Genomic DNA, 16,508 nt, shown 5'->3' on the forward strand with positions numbered 1-16,508 from the left:
TCAGGCAGGGCAGCCGTGAGCCAAACACCACACTTCCCAGGACAGGCGGAGGTGCAGGCGAGTAGGCAGGGCAGCCAGAGGGGTGAGGTTTCCTGCAGGGCAGCCACTGCTCTCTCCGACTGGAGCAAACATGCCCACCCTGGGTCTGGGTCCTTGTTGTCTGGACACAGAACCCAGAGCAGGCTGCCTCTATGCTGTCCCCACTGCAAGAAGTACACAGGAACAGGCTGAAGGGCTCTCCACACTCAGGACTCAAGAGCAAGGGAGTGAGCGGGCACCCATTCCAGCCCAGGCAAGCAGGGGCCTAGAGCTGCCAAGGACAGGCAGAGAGCAGCCCCGGACCCCCACGCCCACCTTAGCCTCCTCCCTCCAATCCGTTACAGTCCAGACTGGAAACTACCCAAGTCTGTCCATGGATCGACAGGCAGACCGTGAACACCTACACGGTAGAAAAGGGACCGACTGCCGATCGGTGCAGCCAGGGCTGAGTCCCAAAGGGCATACTGACATGTGTGGGCAGCAGACACAGAAGGCTGAACACACACTGTGTGATCTCCGTGCAGGCAATTCTAGGGCAGGCAGGCGATCTACAGGACGGTAGGCGGGCAACAGGACCCGGGGCCGGGGTTACAGGGAATGTCTGCCTCTGCCAGCTAGGGCTCACGACGCACTGACCTGCTCTGTAGGCTCCAGCAGTTTGACCGCCACGATAATAAAGCAACGCCCCTCTACTGTTTAGCATTTTATTTTCCTTTACTTTCAAAGAATACCATCTATCCCTCTCTTCTTAAAAACCCTTTCACTGTTTATTTTCATCTGCTTTTGCTTCATTTTATTTCTAACTGATAGCTTTTAATGTGTTTTGCCATTGTCCCTAAACTCATCCTGTCCTCTTCCTCTGAAGTATGCCTAGCTGAGTTTATTCACTTCCAGTGTCCTCTTTAACCTTCTTTTCACAAACAGCAAACGCAGTCCTCTGTGCGTACCTCCTCTCAGGCTGAGCCGGGTCTGCGGCCACAGCAACCAGACCCCAGCACGGGCAGACCACCTGAGGGCCCCAAAACCCACACCAGGGGTGCTATCCAGGGGATGTTAACCTCCAACTTGCAAAAGCAGCTAAGCAAGATGGGAGGGGGCAGGCAAGCCCTTCTGAGCTGGGCCCCAAACCCCAGGAGACAGTATAGGTGGGGAAGGTGGATCCGCTGGCATCTAAAGGCCAAGAATCCCACTCGCAGTCAGGGCCACCAATGCCTGGGAACACCCTTGCCTCTACCACCCCCAGGAACCAGCCCCCCCGTGTGACTCCAAATCACTCACAGCACCACACATGTGCTAACACAGAAGCCTCAGTGTTCTCCATCACCCCCTGGTAAAACCAGAACCCCCAGCTGCCCAGCCTGGCCACCCAAGACACCAAGAGCCAGCCACCCTCCCCACACAACACAGCCCCTACCCGTCTCCACGAAATGGCTCCTCCCCAACTGATAACCTTCTCCCCACGTGGTGGCTCCAAGTTCAGGACCACTCCACACACACACAAGGCCCACAGCCCAGGTCCCAGGCCCTCAACCCAGAGTCCTCACCCAGAACGCTCAGAGGCCGCTATCATGGGGCAGAACCACCCCAATCAAACGTCCCTAGGGAAATGTCTGGAAGCTTGTCAAAGCACAGACAGCCACCACTGAGGGCAGCTTTTGTCCCCCTAGGAGCCCAACAGTCCAGGTGACCAGGCCAAGACCTACATCGTGCAGGGTGGGGGCAACCATCCCAAGCAAAAGCTAGAGCAGATCATTCGCATGTGTCACAGGTCTAGTGCATAGCCCAGGAGAGGTGGGGGTGCTGCTTGGGTCCCCAGGGCCCGAGAATGTGCAGACATCGAGACTGTTCCATAGGGTCCCCTAGAACCAGCCCACTCTGCCTGTGGCTGTGGCCATCCAGACCCAGACCTTTGGGAACATGCTTCCAACCGGGAACACAGGATGGCCCCAAAGACCTAAGAGGATGCAGGGGGTCTTTCAACAGTGGCAGGGGACCCTCGCAATGCTGATAACCAATGACCCTGCAGTCCCCTTAAGTCAACTACTGCTATTGCACAAAAACACTTGAGGATGGAGTATTTCCAAAATCCAAGCACACGTGGGCCCCCACCACACCCAGGAAGGCACCTGGTGACTGCACCCCTGCCCTGCTCCCCATCCAGTCTCCTCCACCCTTCAAGCTTTCAATGTTCTTCCAAAAAAGCCAAATTTACTCTCCTGCTTGAAACTCTTAATTAGAGAGAAGAAATGCCACAGAACCTGTCAAGGTAGGTGTCAGTGGATTGCTGCTGGCCAATGCAGCAAAAGGACTTCCTGGCTTGAAGACACAGCCCAACAGCCAGCTCCTTCTGGAGGACCACAGCAGCACCCAGGCTGAGAAGCTGCATCCCACAGGGTGCAGGGGGAAGCACCCTGACGTGTCTGGCCCCAGTCTGGAGATAACAGGAACATGCAAAAACCTGGGCCCAGCTGTGGGCAGGGCTGGGTGTGAGCCCACCCTGAACTCACCCCCAGGGGAAAGGGGAGGCTCGTGGATCCACTCATCCCAGTGGTGGGCTCTCACCACAGCTCAGGGAGGTGGGAGCTGCAGGCCACGTGGTGATTCACCATCACTGCACACGTTAGCACAAATGCTACAATTATGACTTTGCAAAATACCCAGAACATAAAAAAGAGACAAGAAGGGCATGTACCAAAGTGAAAACAGCTACGTCAGAGGAAAGAGATTTGGGACAGTTTTTTTTTTCAGGTTTCAGCATCTGTCATGTCCGTCACCCTAACCGTAACTTAGGTAGCTTGAAACGTCTCCCCCAAAACCCCACAGTGGCCTCCCCATCCATCGTCCGCCACACCCTCCATCCTCACAACCCCCACTCATTGGAGGGGGTCCAGGGCTAGCACGTTGGGGGGAGGGATTGTTCTAGATTAAAACTGACACGACAACAAAATGCAATGCATGACTCTTGACTGGATCCTGGATCCAAACAGGAAAACCATCAGGAAGGCGCAGTCCACGTCAGACGTGTGGCTGACAGCACCCAAGTTAGATTTGAGTGTGACACTGAGCTATGGTTTTGTAGGAAAACGTCCTCACTCCTATATGAGATGTGTGCTGAAGTTTTCAGGGCAAGGTGGAAATGGGCCAGAATAAAACATATGCAGAGGTACAGAGATAAAGCAAATGCGGCAAAATGTTTACAGCTGGTAACTCTAACTTTCCCATCCATGTTTTTCAAAATAAAAAGTTTGTGGAGAAGTGTAAACTGGATTGCTGGCAGAGAGGAGAAAGCTCAGAGAAAGAGGAAAGAGGAAAGGGTAGGGCCAGTGGGTAGACAGCTAGGAGGCCATGTCACAGGGTCCCAGCCACAGACTCCTGGAGGTGAGAGGTGGAAGGAGCAGGGCATGGCAGCCCCTGGAGGCACCTAGAAGCAGTAGGGTATGTGGGTTGTTCTGTTCGGAAGACAGGCCCAGGTGGAAGAGGGCCTCATCAAACATGGGCACCAATCAGATCTTGGAGGGATGAGGTAATGAGCACCAGTAAGACCTTGGGGGGATAAAGTAACCAAGACAGACACGGGCAGGCACCCCTCACACTCGCCCACTGCCTGCCACCCCTGTCTACCAACAAAACCCACTGTGCCCAGCCCCAGGGAATAGATCATAACCCATCTATGCCATCAAGCCTTTCCCAGATGCCCTTGCAGCTAAGGGAGACCATACAATCTCATTGCAACCAGAAAAACTAAAGAGGCTTACTGGTAAACGTTTTCCTTTATGGATTAAAATATGGACACCTTACCTAACCTCCACCTAACCACCTGCTTGCTTCCTGACTTCAAATATGGTTGTGATGCCTGGAACTATGGCAGCCTTTCTGCCACCATGAGGCGACAAGACTGGGGACAAATCCAACAAGGCTGAGGAAAGCAGAAGAGAAAGAGGGACAGCACCTTTCTCCCTGCCAACATTGCTGAGTCACTAGGGCCCTGGACAGGCATCCCCAGATTTCAGATTCTGGGGATGATCAAAAGTCTGCACTGCTTAGCCACACTTGGTTTGCAGCTAAGAATTTTCCCAGCTTATCCACTCCTGAGAAAGCACACAGACAGCCAGGAAAGCAGGAGGCCTGGGGGAAAAAGTGGACGTCAGGAGGACAGGTCCTTCCAGGCAGCTTCTGGCCTGAGACAGGTAGGGAGTCTTCTCAAGGGCAAGGCCAGCTTTCCATGTCTAGATCCAAGTGCTGACAACAGCACCACCAATAAGTGAGATGGGAACCCCCATGTCTGCAATGTCTGCAACGCAGCCAAGACATGCCATGGGAACATTGGAACTCTATGTTCCAATGTTGGAACTGTTGGAACTCTACCAACAGTCAGCCAACACTCCTCGGAGCCCATCCTGGTCCCATGAGATCTTCGCAAAACTAAAGGAAAGGGGGAAGGGGTGCAAGGCCTCCCACACCCTGTCAAGAGCTTCACAACACAGCGAGTATTTTAAAGGCTCTGAGAAGTCCCACAACAGCAATTCATGCTTGACCCAGCACTCTTCAAGCCTATTTAGTAACACCCCTTTCCAAAGCAACCCTCTGAACACACATGCAAAATGACAATGCAGGGGAGAAGCAGGAAGCGTGCCACCAGCTGCTGTCTCTCTGTGTGAGCTTGGATGTGAGCCACCTTCCCTGAGTCTCCTTCTCATCTATGAAAACAGAGTCCCTAAACTTCTCTAAGTGGTTCTGAGGACCTGATAAACTCACACAAGGGTCCAGACATCCAAGAAAGCCCTCACCATACCACAGCTTCTTTCCTGCCCTCCTGCCCATGGCCAGCTGACAGCCTCCTGCCAGGGAGGCCCCCGAAGCCAAGCCAGGACAGCCCTGTGCAAACCACCAGGACTTGGGGGCACCAAGCCTCGCCCAGCACCGCTCTCTACTCCACTGGCTCCTCTGCCCATGTGCCTGGGCAGGGCTCATGCCATGCCATCTTTAATTTCTGGAGCCACCATAGAGAGACCCCACTCCTGAACACCTGAGAAATACGCCCAGCTCAAGGGCTGACCAGCCTGGGTCCTCAGGGAGGTGGCGCATGAGGGGGACCACTGTCCAGTCCTCCTGACTTGTGCCATGAAGACCGCTTGGCACAGAAGCCCCTGGAAGCAGATGCTCAGGGAGCCCACAATCCAGGGCCACCTCTCTATGGCCAAGGATGCTCTGCCCAGACTGCAGCCTCCCCCCAGAGCACGGCTGGGCAGGGCTTTCTGGAAAACCCCTCCAAGAGGACCGGAACACAAAGCACAAAGACAGGAATGGACCCCAAACCAGATCCTCTCCTTGCAAACCAATAAATTGCATTAAGAGACACTCTAGAAACAAATAAAAAGATAAATTTTAAAAGCAGTGATGGGACTTCCCTGGTGACGCAGTGGTTAACAATCTACCTGCCAGTGCAGGGGACACGGGTTCGATCCCTGGTCCGGGAAGATCCCACGTGCCGCAGAGCAACTAAGCCCGTGCGCCACAACTACTGAGCCTGCTCTCTAGAGCCCATGAGCCACAACTACTGAGCCCATGTGACACAACTACTGAAGCCCACGTGCCTAGAGCCCGTGCTCTGCAACAAGAGAAGCCACCGCAATGAGAAGCCCACGCACCGCAACAAAGAGTAGCCCCTGCTCACCGCAACTAGAGAAAGCCTGCACGCAGCAAGGAAGACCCAACACAGCCAAACATACATACATACGTAAATAACTTTATATTTAAAATATATAACTAAATAAAAATAAAAGCTGTGACACTTAGTAACTATAGCTGTATTTATAAAATACATGGGGAAACAAGAACTTGAAGGTAATGTGCAAAAATAGTAAGTAGTTATATTCACTTGAATTATGAGTAGTTTTTTCATTTCTGCATACTTCTTTAATGTAGCTGTTATGCTGCTTTGTTTTGCTTTTTAATTAATGAACTACTTTTTTAAAAGAAGTTCTCGGCTTACAGAAAGATTGAGCAGAAAGTACAGAGTTCCCTTGTACTCCCTCACACCTGCACACAGTTTTCCCTATTATTAATATCTTGCATTGGTGTGGTACTTTGTTATAACTGGCATGCCAATATTGATATTATTATTAACTAAAGTCATTGTTTATATTATGGTTCTCTCTTGGTGTTGCACATTCTATGGGTTTGGACAAATTTATAATGACATGTATCCATCATTATAGTATCACACAGAATAGTTTCACTGCCCTAAAAGTCCTCTGTGCTCTACCTATTCATCAGTCCCTCCCCACTAACCCCTGGCAACTACTGATCTTTTAACTGTCTCCACAGTTTTGCCTTTTCCAGAATGTCATATAGTTGGAATCATACAGTATGCAGTCTTTTCAGATTGGCGTCTTTCACTTACTAATGTGCATTTAAGGTTCTTCCGTATCTTCACATTGTTTGAAAGTTCATTTCTTTTTAGCGCTGAATAATATTCCACTGCCTGGATGTACTACAGTTTATCTGTTCAACTACTGAAGGATATCTTGGTTACTTCCAAGTTTTGGCAATTATGAATAAAGCTGCTATAAACATCTGTGTGCGGGTTTTTGTGCGGACATAAATTTTCAACTTATTTGGGTAAATACCAAGGAGCACGATTGCTGAATGATATGGTGAGAGTGTGAAGTTTTGTAAGATGTCGTCATACTGTCTTCCAAAGCGGCTGTACCATTTTGCATTCCCACAAGCGATGAATGAGAGCTCCTGTTGCTCCACACACTTGTCAGCATTTGGTGATGCCAGTACTCTGAATTTTGGCCATTCTAATAGGTGTGAAGAGATATCTCATTGTTTCAATTTGCATTTCCCCAATGAAACATGATGTGGAGTGTCTGTTCATATGCTTACTTGCCATCTGTGTATCTTCTTTGATGAGATGTTTGTTAAGGTCTTTAGCCCACTTCCCCCCACCCCCACCCCCGAGCTTTCCTCTGTTCAAGAAGCCAAGGTCAGAGGCAAGGAGGGGACCATGGTTCTGTGTTCCCCTTCCGTGACCCACAAAAAAGGTCTTGGCCTATTTTTTTTTTTATAATGACGAATTTTTTCTCTGAACTTTATTGATTTATTTTATTTTTGCTGTGTTGGGTCTTCGTTTCTGTGCGAGGGCTTTCTCTAGTTGTGGCAAGCGGGTGCCACTCTTCATCGCGGTGCGCGGGCTTCTCACTATCGCGGCCTCTCTTGTTGTGGAGCACAGGCTCCAGAGCGCAGGCTCAGTAGTTGTGGCTCACGGGCCTAGTTGCTCCGCGGCATGTGGGATCCTCCCAGACCAGGGCTCGAACCCGTGTCCCCTGCACTAGCAGGCAGACTCTCAACCACTGCGCCAAAAATAGGGAAGCCCCTATTTTTTAATCTGGTTGTCTGGTTTCTTATTGTTAAGTTTTAAGAGTTCTTGGTATATTCTGGGTAACAGCCCTTTATCAGATAGGTGTTTGACAAAGATTTCCTCCCAGTCTGCATCTTGTCTTCTCATTTGCTTATAGACCTTTGCAGAACAGAAGTTTTTCATTTTAATGAAGCTGAACTTAGAAAGTTTTTCTTTCATCGATCATATCTGTGGTGTTGTGTCTAAAAAGTAACTGTCAAACCCAAGGTCACCTACATTTTCTCCTATGTTATCTTCCAGGAAATTTACAGTTTTGCATTTTACATTTAGGTCTATGATCCATTTTGAGTTAACTTTTGTGAAAGGCATAAGGTCTGTGTCCATATTCATTTTTTTGCATGTGGATGTACAGTTGTTCCAGTACCATCTGTTGAAATGACCATCTTTCTCCATTGTGTTGCCTTTGCCCCTCTGTCAAAGGTCAGGTCATATATTTATGTGTATCTGTTTCCGGGCTCTCTATTCTGTTTCATTGATCTATTTCTCTATACCACACTGCCTTGATCATTTTTCTTTTATTCTTTTCCAAAACTTCTGACATAAATTGGAGGTAATGATCAAGTATTCCAGGAAATCTTAGAATTCAAGTCTCTCAGGAACAGAACTGGATATGAAAAATACTTGAAGCGGGAAAACCTACAGCTGACTCAGGTTGCCAACCTCAGATAGGCTGGGCTTCTGCATCCTCACCAGGGGGCCTCTCCACCCAAAACACAGCTCCTGGATTGTCTGTGGCCAGAAGCAGATCCTAATATGCTTCTTAGAGATTCCACCTGCTTCACTCACACCCTTTTCTTATCTGCAGCTCACCAGCCAGGTGCTCAGGTAGAGCTGCAGGGGCACAGGCCCTCAGTCTGCCTGCACCTGGAGGCCCCTGGGCCACCCCAGGGGCCCACCTCCAGCCTCAGGCAGGCCTCCCTGCTCCTCCAGGTTCAGCTTGCTCTCCACTTCAATCTCAGCTTCTTAAACTGTTCATCTGCAGGGTGAGAAGAGGCTTAACTCTGAGTGCCCACTCTCAGCAGTGCTGCACACTCGGTGCTGAATGTACCTCTCCACAGTCCCCATTGCACAAACAGGTAAACCGGCGTTCAGAAAGGCGGGTGCCCTCTCTATGGCCTCCCCACTGGGAAGCTGTGGGGCTGGGGTCCGAATGCAGCAGGACGCACTCCCACAGTGTTTGTATGCACTGCACGGTGTGCCCTGCCTGGCTGCGAGGCTCCTAAGCGCCCCTTCCCACCACCTCAGGCAGAGGCTGGCACCGTTCAGCCACGGCAGACCACAAAGGAGACCCGAGCCTGTGGCCTGAACCCCTGCAGGACGGAGTCAAGCTCTTCCCCATCTAAGTGGTGACCTACGGCTCCGTGTTCTCACCTTCGGCATCATCCAGCTCCAGCCTGAAGCCAGCCCAAGCTACTGGCCCCAAGAGATGCCTACAGCCAGGCAGAGGGCTGCTAGGGTCAGCCATTCTGGAAGGTGAGTGGCAGACACCCAACAAGTCCAGCCAGCCCAGGACCGCAGGACAGTCTCTCCACAGACTGACTCCCTTGCTTCCTGCAGGCTTCTCGCAAACACCCCTCCTCTGTGAGAACCTGGCTCTCCCACCATGACTCTCCTGCTGACTGTGGTACACCAGGGCTGGAACCAGGACACATGCTCAAAAAATGCCTGCTGAGGGCTTCCTTGGTGGCGCAGTGGTTGAGAGTCTGCCTGCCGATGCAGGGGACACGGGTTCGTGCCCCGGTCCGGGAGATCCCACATGCCGCGGAGCGGCTAGGCCCGTAGCCATGGCTGCTGAGCCTGCACGTCCGGAGCCTGTGCTCCGCAACGGGAGAGGCCACAACAGTGAGAGGCCCGCGTACCGCAAAAAAAAAAAAATGCCTGCTGAGCCAATAAACCACACCAGCCTGCGCTGCTGAGCCTGGGCACGAGACCCAGCATTGGGAACCCTAGGGAACGTCCAGTCTCTACGCTCCTCTTATCAATTCTTTCCCTTGCCACCATAATGTTCCAGCTAACAGTCCACCAGCAAAGCTTCACCCACCTCAGAGTTACCCAGTCACCACCTGGAAATGGCACAAGAGGTGGGGAGATGCTCACCAGCCCTCCACCCAAGTTAGACAGTCTGGGGATCCCCCCCTCTGGGGTCCAAGTCACTGGGCAATTCAGGCCTGAAACGCTCAGCCTGGTACCCTCACACGCCAGGGCCCTGAGGATACCTTGAGAGGCACACACTCGGCCACAGGAGCACCTGCTTCCAACAGGGAATAAGCTGCAATGCCCAATGTGCCCACAGTGGTGACCCACAGCTCGGGCTGCTTGTTCATCATTGCTGACCACACTCCCCTCCCCAACAAAGCGTGGGGATAGGGGAGGGGCCTCTGGGTTCTGGATGCCCACACTTCTGCACTGATGGGCCCCTCCCCAGTGCGTTTCACAGGCCTCTCAGGAAGTTGGCACCAGCCTTTCTCACCAACCAAACTAGAACTGTGGTCAAGATGACACATGAGAGGCTTCCCTGGTGGCGCAGTGGTTGAGAGTCCGCCTGCCGATGCAGGGGACACGGGTTCGTGCCCCGGTCCGGGAAGATCCCACATGCTGCGGAGCGGCTGGGCCCATGAGCCATGGCCGCCGAGCCTGCGCGTCTGGAGCCTGTGCTCCGCAACGGGAGAGGCCACAACGGTGAGAGGCCCGCATACCGCCAAAAAAAAAAAAAGATGACCCATGAAACATCATTTGGGAAAGCAAGCTCAGTGTTGACACCCAACTGCTTTCAAATTACACCTCTTCCAACAAAATTGTGCCCTTAGAAGATTTTTTAAAAATAAAAATATAAAAGCAGGGTGACTGCCAGCCAAATTGAGTTGAGCCCTTTCTAAGCATCTTGCTCCAGCAAGTGAGCACCATCTCCTCTGCACACCCCCTCATCTCCCCATGTCAGCCAGATCGGGCTGCTTGTGGCTCCTCTGAAAGCAACACCTGACCCTCCCACATGAGGCCACAGGGGAGACCTCTCAACCCTGGGCCCGCGGCTGCCCAGCACCACAGGGCACATGCCTGGTCTATGAAAGGCGATGATGCACCTATGTGGTCAGGTGTGTGAGCTCAGCACCCAGTACAGGTGGGGCACCCACAGCCAGGGGAGAGGTGCCAGACCACACCAATAGCAGGCAGACCTGGCCACCCTCTGAGGACAGCAAGGGGACCCGGCATGCTCAGCACGGCTGCACACGACAGGCGCCTACAGGCATTATCCACTGCCAGGGTGCAGGAAGGTGACACAGAGGTCTGGCTGTGGTGGGTGAGTTGGGAAAAAACGAGTCCTCCGTGGCCACACGAAGGAGACATCAGCAGATCCTGTGGTCCCCACATCCACAGCCTCTCCCTGGCCTGGAGTCCAGGCCATCACCACCCCACGGGAGCCCAGGGACCTCTGGGCAGTGCAGAGCAGCAACAGGACAGCTTCATGATGACACCTGAGGGGTCCAGACACCTGTCCCTGGCTGATGGGGGCTCAGGCCCCAGGGTACCTCTTCAGGACTCTCATGGCCCTCAAAGTCCCTGCAAGTACTCCAGGCAGAGGGTCAATGACTGACACCTCCATGAGGCTAAATGACTCCCACACTGGGCACAGGCCAGGACACAAGCGAGGGAAACATGAGTTGCGGGTAGAGTCCCCCAAGAGGCCGTGCCCAACCCTGTAACTGCAGCTCAAAGCAGCCTTCTGTGAGCAGGAGGCAGCACAGAGGACCCTTGGAGACAGGGGCCTGCTGATGGGAGGGGGCAGCACTGACCAAGGGGGCTGAAAACCAAGGCTCTCTCCAAGTTCTCGAGGAAGACACTTAAGCAGGTGGTCCAGGAAAGGCCAACAGGCCGCCTCCAATGAGGCTTCTGGACACTGGCTGGGATCTGGGTTGGCTGCATTTTCTCTGCTCGGAGGCCCCACCCCTGGCTCAGAGGCATCAGCAGGTGAGAGAGGGTGCCTGAGTCACCTGAGACCATGTCAGTGGTCTACACCTACCCCCACCCCAGGCAACCCAGAGTCAACCAGAAGCCTCCAGCTATCCCGTGCACTGTCTGACAGGATGGGGTCTGTGAGGGGCCAGAGCTGGCCACAGGGACGTGGGAAATGTGAGCCAGAGTAAAGGCAGTGCTCTGGATGCATTTGTACTTTCCCTGTTGCTGTTATGTGTCCTGGTGCCAGAAATGAACATTCATTCAAAAGAAAACAGAAGGGGAGGTAATATTTTTAAATGGCTTCCCCCCAAAAATCAATGTCAGCTTCAAACGTCTGGAGAATTCAGGAGATGAAAACACCTCGCTGCCCTTCACTGTGATATGAACACATATTGCCCTTTCTGCAAAGCTCTTTCGACACTAAATTATAGAAGGAAACTTGAAGTCGTGGGGATCTTACATCCTCCAAGCCAGACTTATTAGGTCCAAAAATGCGGCCTTTCCTCCCCTTGGCAGGGAACCCTGGAAAAAGCAAGCGGGTGACACTGTCTCAGTTCTGGGGGAGGCAGGCAGGTGCCAACATCCCCCATGGTCCCAAGGTTGAGAGGAGGAAACAGACTTTTGAGGGTCGCTTTCCAGGGCATTCCAAAGATGCCAGCTGAGGAGCTTATGGGGCTTGGGGAAGGGAGGGTTGGAGGGCAGTAGGAATACTGCAAAGCTCCCCGTACTGAAGGGCAATGCTCCTGGCAACCCACCCTCCAGTGGGAGCCCTGATGCTTGGGAATTCTGGGGGCTGGGTGGAGGATGAACATCTCCACCCTGTGCACTAGGAAACCCCCTCCCCAGGCGCAAAGCCAGCACGCCACCTGTCGCCCTCCCTGGTGCTTGGTGGTCCGAGAGGACTAACCTGGCGCCCTGCCCTCCACCCTTATCTCCTCTCCTAAGGACGGCCATGCTAGGTGGCCTCTTCCCATGATGCTGCAATCCCCCTCTACCATCTGTATCCTCACAGGTGACCTTGGTGGGCTCTCAACAATAAAATGGGGGAAACAACAGCCTCCTGTTTGGTGAAAAGGAGAGTGCACACACAGCAGGCTCTAGGCTGGTTCCCAGCCCCCTCTGGTGTAAAACCCTCTCAGACCTACCCATCAGAAGGCAGCTGACCCTAACTGCTGCATATCAGCCCTCTTGCTGGGGGAGATACAGGAACAGCTTCCCGGCTGGCATGGGGCCCCCAGTAACTACTGTATAAGAAGCAAAACCAGACAAATTAGAAGCCATCTCCCACTTTCCTACTCCCACCCAGAGTACAGGAGTAAAAGCCCCCTGGACAGCAGCCAGGCTCCACTCCGGTGCCGCTCTGCTTAGGGACCCAGAGGCAGAACAGCTTGCCTTGCCTTAAAGGGAATGGGAATTAACAACCTCCTCCAAGGGTCACATGCGCCTGCAATGCCTCAACCAGATCAGCTGGGCTCTGCTGCTGAGGTCTAACTCAGCTCCCGCCTGCTGCAGCACCCCCACTCCTGTCCTCCACCCGCAGAGGCATTCCGCAGCAGAGCACCAGTGGGTGCTTGGAGTGCCACACCAGGTCACTTGCAAGAGCGAGAAGGCGAGGAGGGAAGGCACACAGCCACACTCTGGAATCAGGAATCCTCTTTTCCCTCTCCGGTCTTCCCTTTCCGGGTCCTCTCTCCCCTGTGCGTTCACACACAGCAGTGATGCCCAGCTCACTCCTATGCCATCCCAGCACACCATCCCCAGGGCCCCAGACCACAAACCACTGAGGCCACCCCTCAGCAGGTCCCCGAACCTGCAACCGCGAGGGAGGGGAGTTCTCAGTCCCTCTCAGTGAGGGACTCGATAGGCCACCCCGGCTCCACCATGAAAAGTCCCTATTTCCACAACAGAACCAAGGAGCTGTGAGGAGGGGTGGTCTCCGAAGCTCTTTGTCTCAGGAGAAAGGCTGAGGACAGGTGGACACTGGACAAATTAGCCAGCTCACATATACACACACACACAGGCCACCCTGCAGGGGCCCAGAGGACAAAGCAACCAAATCCCACTTCTGAGCCAAAAAGGCAGGCTGCCTGCAGTGTGGCAGGCGGCCTGCATCAGGACTGGCAGGCCCAGCTAACTTTCCAGGGCGCTGGGGTAGGCTTACATCCGCATGGCCAGCTCTCGCAGAGTCCAGCCCCATGCCTGACAGCTGTTCCCCCAAACAAGGGAGGGCCAATAAACACCCACTGTGACAGGTGCTGCCCCAGCTTCCACGGCCGGCCCAGGACAGCCTGAGTTACCGTTTATATAATCTTCCAGGGCTGGGGCTGACATAGCCAACATGAGGGCAAGGTTATGAAAAATGCAAGTCCAGAGCCTTTGCATCCACAAAAACCAAACCTAAACAAAACCAAACCCCACCTGCATTTTACAGGACTGGGTTTTAAGACTTCTCACATATCCATTTTGTGAACTAACGGGACATAGTGACAACACTTCCACGCTTTGCCCCAGAGGCGCCAGGGCCCACCATCCCTCACCATAAACAGACCCCAGGTGAAAAGCCCCTCAGACATCCCCAACTGGGGCATCCACACTCTGCAAGACGCAGTAAGGTGCTCATTTAAGAGCAGCTGAGAGTCCCCCAAACCACCCTGTGACCACTTGGACTCAGGGCCCTGCAGCCCACACACTGCTTCTGCACAGACACAGACGATCCAGACAGCCTGGGTCAGTACAGCCCAGAAGAAGGAGCGGCACTGATCGGCACTGAAAGACACGCCCTCCAAGTGCCCAGTCTCCATCATGGGCCTACATCGTGCCACACTTAGACACCACACACTGGGAGATCCGACCTCCGTCACCCAGCCATCACCACACAGACCACCAGCGCAACCAACCACCCACCCAGAGGGTGACACACAGAGGGCCGCTGCCAAGGGTGGCTAAGGCCAGGCATGGCTCTATGCCAGAACGCACTCGCCCACCACCACCTGCGTCCATCTCGCCCCTCACCTGCAACTCGCACCAGGCTACCTCCACCCAGGTCTCCGTGTCCAGCCCCTTGTAGACCGTCTTGAAGGAGCCGCGCCCAAGCTCAATGTCGAACTTGAGGAAGCGGCCGTCCAGGGAGGTGGCCACAGCCTTGAGGTCGTCCTCGTCGTCCTCCTCCTCCTCGGGCTCCTCCCGGCGTGCGCGCCCGAGCTCTGGCCTCGCCTCGAGAGCCCCCACGTCCTCCTTCCTCGCGGCCGCCGCCGCCGCCTCCTCCTCTCGGGGACCGCCCACGGGGGCAGGCGCGGGCGAGGGCGCGGGGTCCGGGCCAGGCTCCTGCGTGCCCGCGGGCTCAGGGCCGGGGTCGGCAAGGTCGCCCAGCGGCGCGGCAGGCGCGTCAGGAGTGGGGACTGCCGGGCGACCGCGGGCGCGCTCGGCGATGAGGCGGCGCGTCTTGCAGAATAGCAGCACCCTTCGCTGCAGCGGCTGCGGGGGCTGCGCGCCCGGCGACTCGGCCCCCTCCAGGCCCAGCGGCTCCTCCTGATCAGAATCCACCACGCTGCGTCGCAGGAAGCGCTGGGGCCCGGGCCGCGCCGCCCGCGCCCGCGGCACCGCCGCCGGCTCCGCCATGCCCGCGGGCCCCGCACCGCGCCCCGCCTCCATCAGTGCGCCGGGGGCGTCTCGGCGGCCGCCATCGTAGTCCATCTCTGCGAGCAAGGACACACAGGCCCGTGTGAGCGCGGGCCTCGCCGCACCTGCCCGGGACGTGGGATGAGACAGCGCCGCCCCAGGGCCCACGGCCTGCCCGCCCCGGCCGCGAAGGAGCCTGCTGGGCTGTCCCTGGGGCGGGCGGGGGAAGGGGGGCTGCAGACCGGACCAGGAGGCCGGGCTGGATGGGAGGGAGCCGTGCCCTGCTCAGGCCTGGGCCGGAGAGGAGCCCTGCTGGGCTGTCCCGGGGGACACGAGGGAGGCTGCAGAAGGGGCCGGAAGGCCGGGGAGAGGGGCACCTGCGCCCTGCCCAGCCCCGGGGAAGGGGGCCTACTGGGATGTCCCTGGGAGGTGGGGGTGGTTAACACGGGGCCGGGAGGCCCGGGCTGGGGGAGTGCCCTGGGCCGCGGAGGGGTGAAGGAGGTTGGGGAAGAAGGAGATAGTGGCCAGGCGGCGGCTCCACAAAGGACGCTGCCCGGGGCGCAGGAGGGGCGCGCGGGGAGGGGGATGCGGCGGCGCGGCGCGCACACAAAGGCGGCGGGCGGGGGGCTCGGCACTCACAGGGCGAACGGGCGCCGTCCATGCCCGCGGCTCGGCGGCCCCGGCGGGCGAGGCCGCGCTCAGGGCCAGGATCCGCGCTCGGGGCTGGGGTCTGCGCTCGGTCCGGGGTCGCTCACAGGGCCGGGGTCTGCGCTCCAGACCCGGGTCACGCTCGGTGCCGTATCGCCGCGCTACTTCCTCCAGCCAGCCCGCTGCGGGGCCGCGCTCCCGGGTGCTGCCTCTGCTCCGCGCGGCTGCGCTCCCGCACCGGCTCAGACCCTGCGCGCGAGGAGGGCGGGGCATTCGGCTGCCCGCCCCCGGCCGGAGCGGCGGGGCGGGGCCTGGCACGCCCACCTGTCCTCCGGCGCGCGCGGCCACCTGCGGGCCAGCCCCCGGGGCCGCGCAGGCCCACTACGGCCCTCATGTTCCCCCTCCGGCGGGTACTGCTGGCCCCTGAGGATCTTTGGAATGCCCCATGCGGCTGCTGGCCGCGAATGGTCTGTTATCCCCCCCTGCAAACCTGGCTTGGCCATCCTAGTTTGCCCACCTGGAAAGGCTGCCAGTTCCAAGACTCGGTCAGTCCAGGAAGACACCCTGAGTTGCAAGCCTATCCGTTTCAAGCCTGTCCATGATGACGTGCCTAGGCCTATCAAAGGGAAAACTGAGAAGGGATGGAGCTAAGCATGTTCCAGACAGACGCATGCAAGCCAGTCTGGCTTCCACCGTTCTCCCTGGGACATACTCGTGGCAAGTGGGCATCATGCCTGCCTGGTAATGGAGGAGATGACTGGCAATTCACGTCATCACCGGCAGACTGCTGCCCACCGACAGCTGGCAGATGTACATAATACGG

General features: G+C 55.8%; 1 protein-coding gene across 9 annotated transcripts in view; it reads right to left on the bottom strand.

Annotated features, from left to right (window-relative positions):
- WNK2 (WNK lysine deficient protein kinase 2) overlaps window positions 1–15,937 on the bottom strand; it is a 155,896-nt gene extending 139,959 nt beyond the window's left edge. For 8 of the 9 annotated variants that reach the window (XM_067744899.1, XM_067744903.1, XM_067744898.1 and 5 more), the window contains exons 1-2: window positions 15,677–15,937; window positions 14,432–15,114 (exon numbers count right to left, since the gene is read on the bottom strand). In XM_067744899.1, coding sequence (XP_067601000.1) covers window positions 14,432–15,112 — 681 coding nt within the window. In that variant the 5' untranslated portion in view covers window positions 15,113–15,114; window positions 15,677–15,937. The remainder of the gene's footprint in view (window positions 1–14,431; window positions 15,115–15,676) is intronic. The other variant, XM_067744905.1, reaches the window with a different exon arrangement.
- Between the last annotated feature and the right edge of the window lie 571 nt (window positions 15,938–16,508).

The sequence above is a fragment of the Pseudorca crassidens genome, chromosome 7, assembly GCF_039906515.1.
Source record: "Pseudorca crassidens isolate mPseCra1 chromosome 7, mPseCra1.hap1, whole genome shotgun sequence".
Classification (NCBI taxonomy): Eukaryota; Metazoa; Chordata; class Mammalia; order Artiodactyla; family Delphinidae; genus Pseudorca; species Pseudorca crassidens.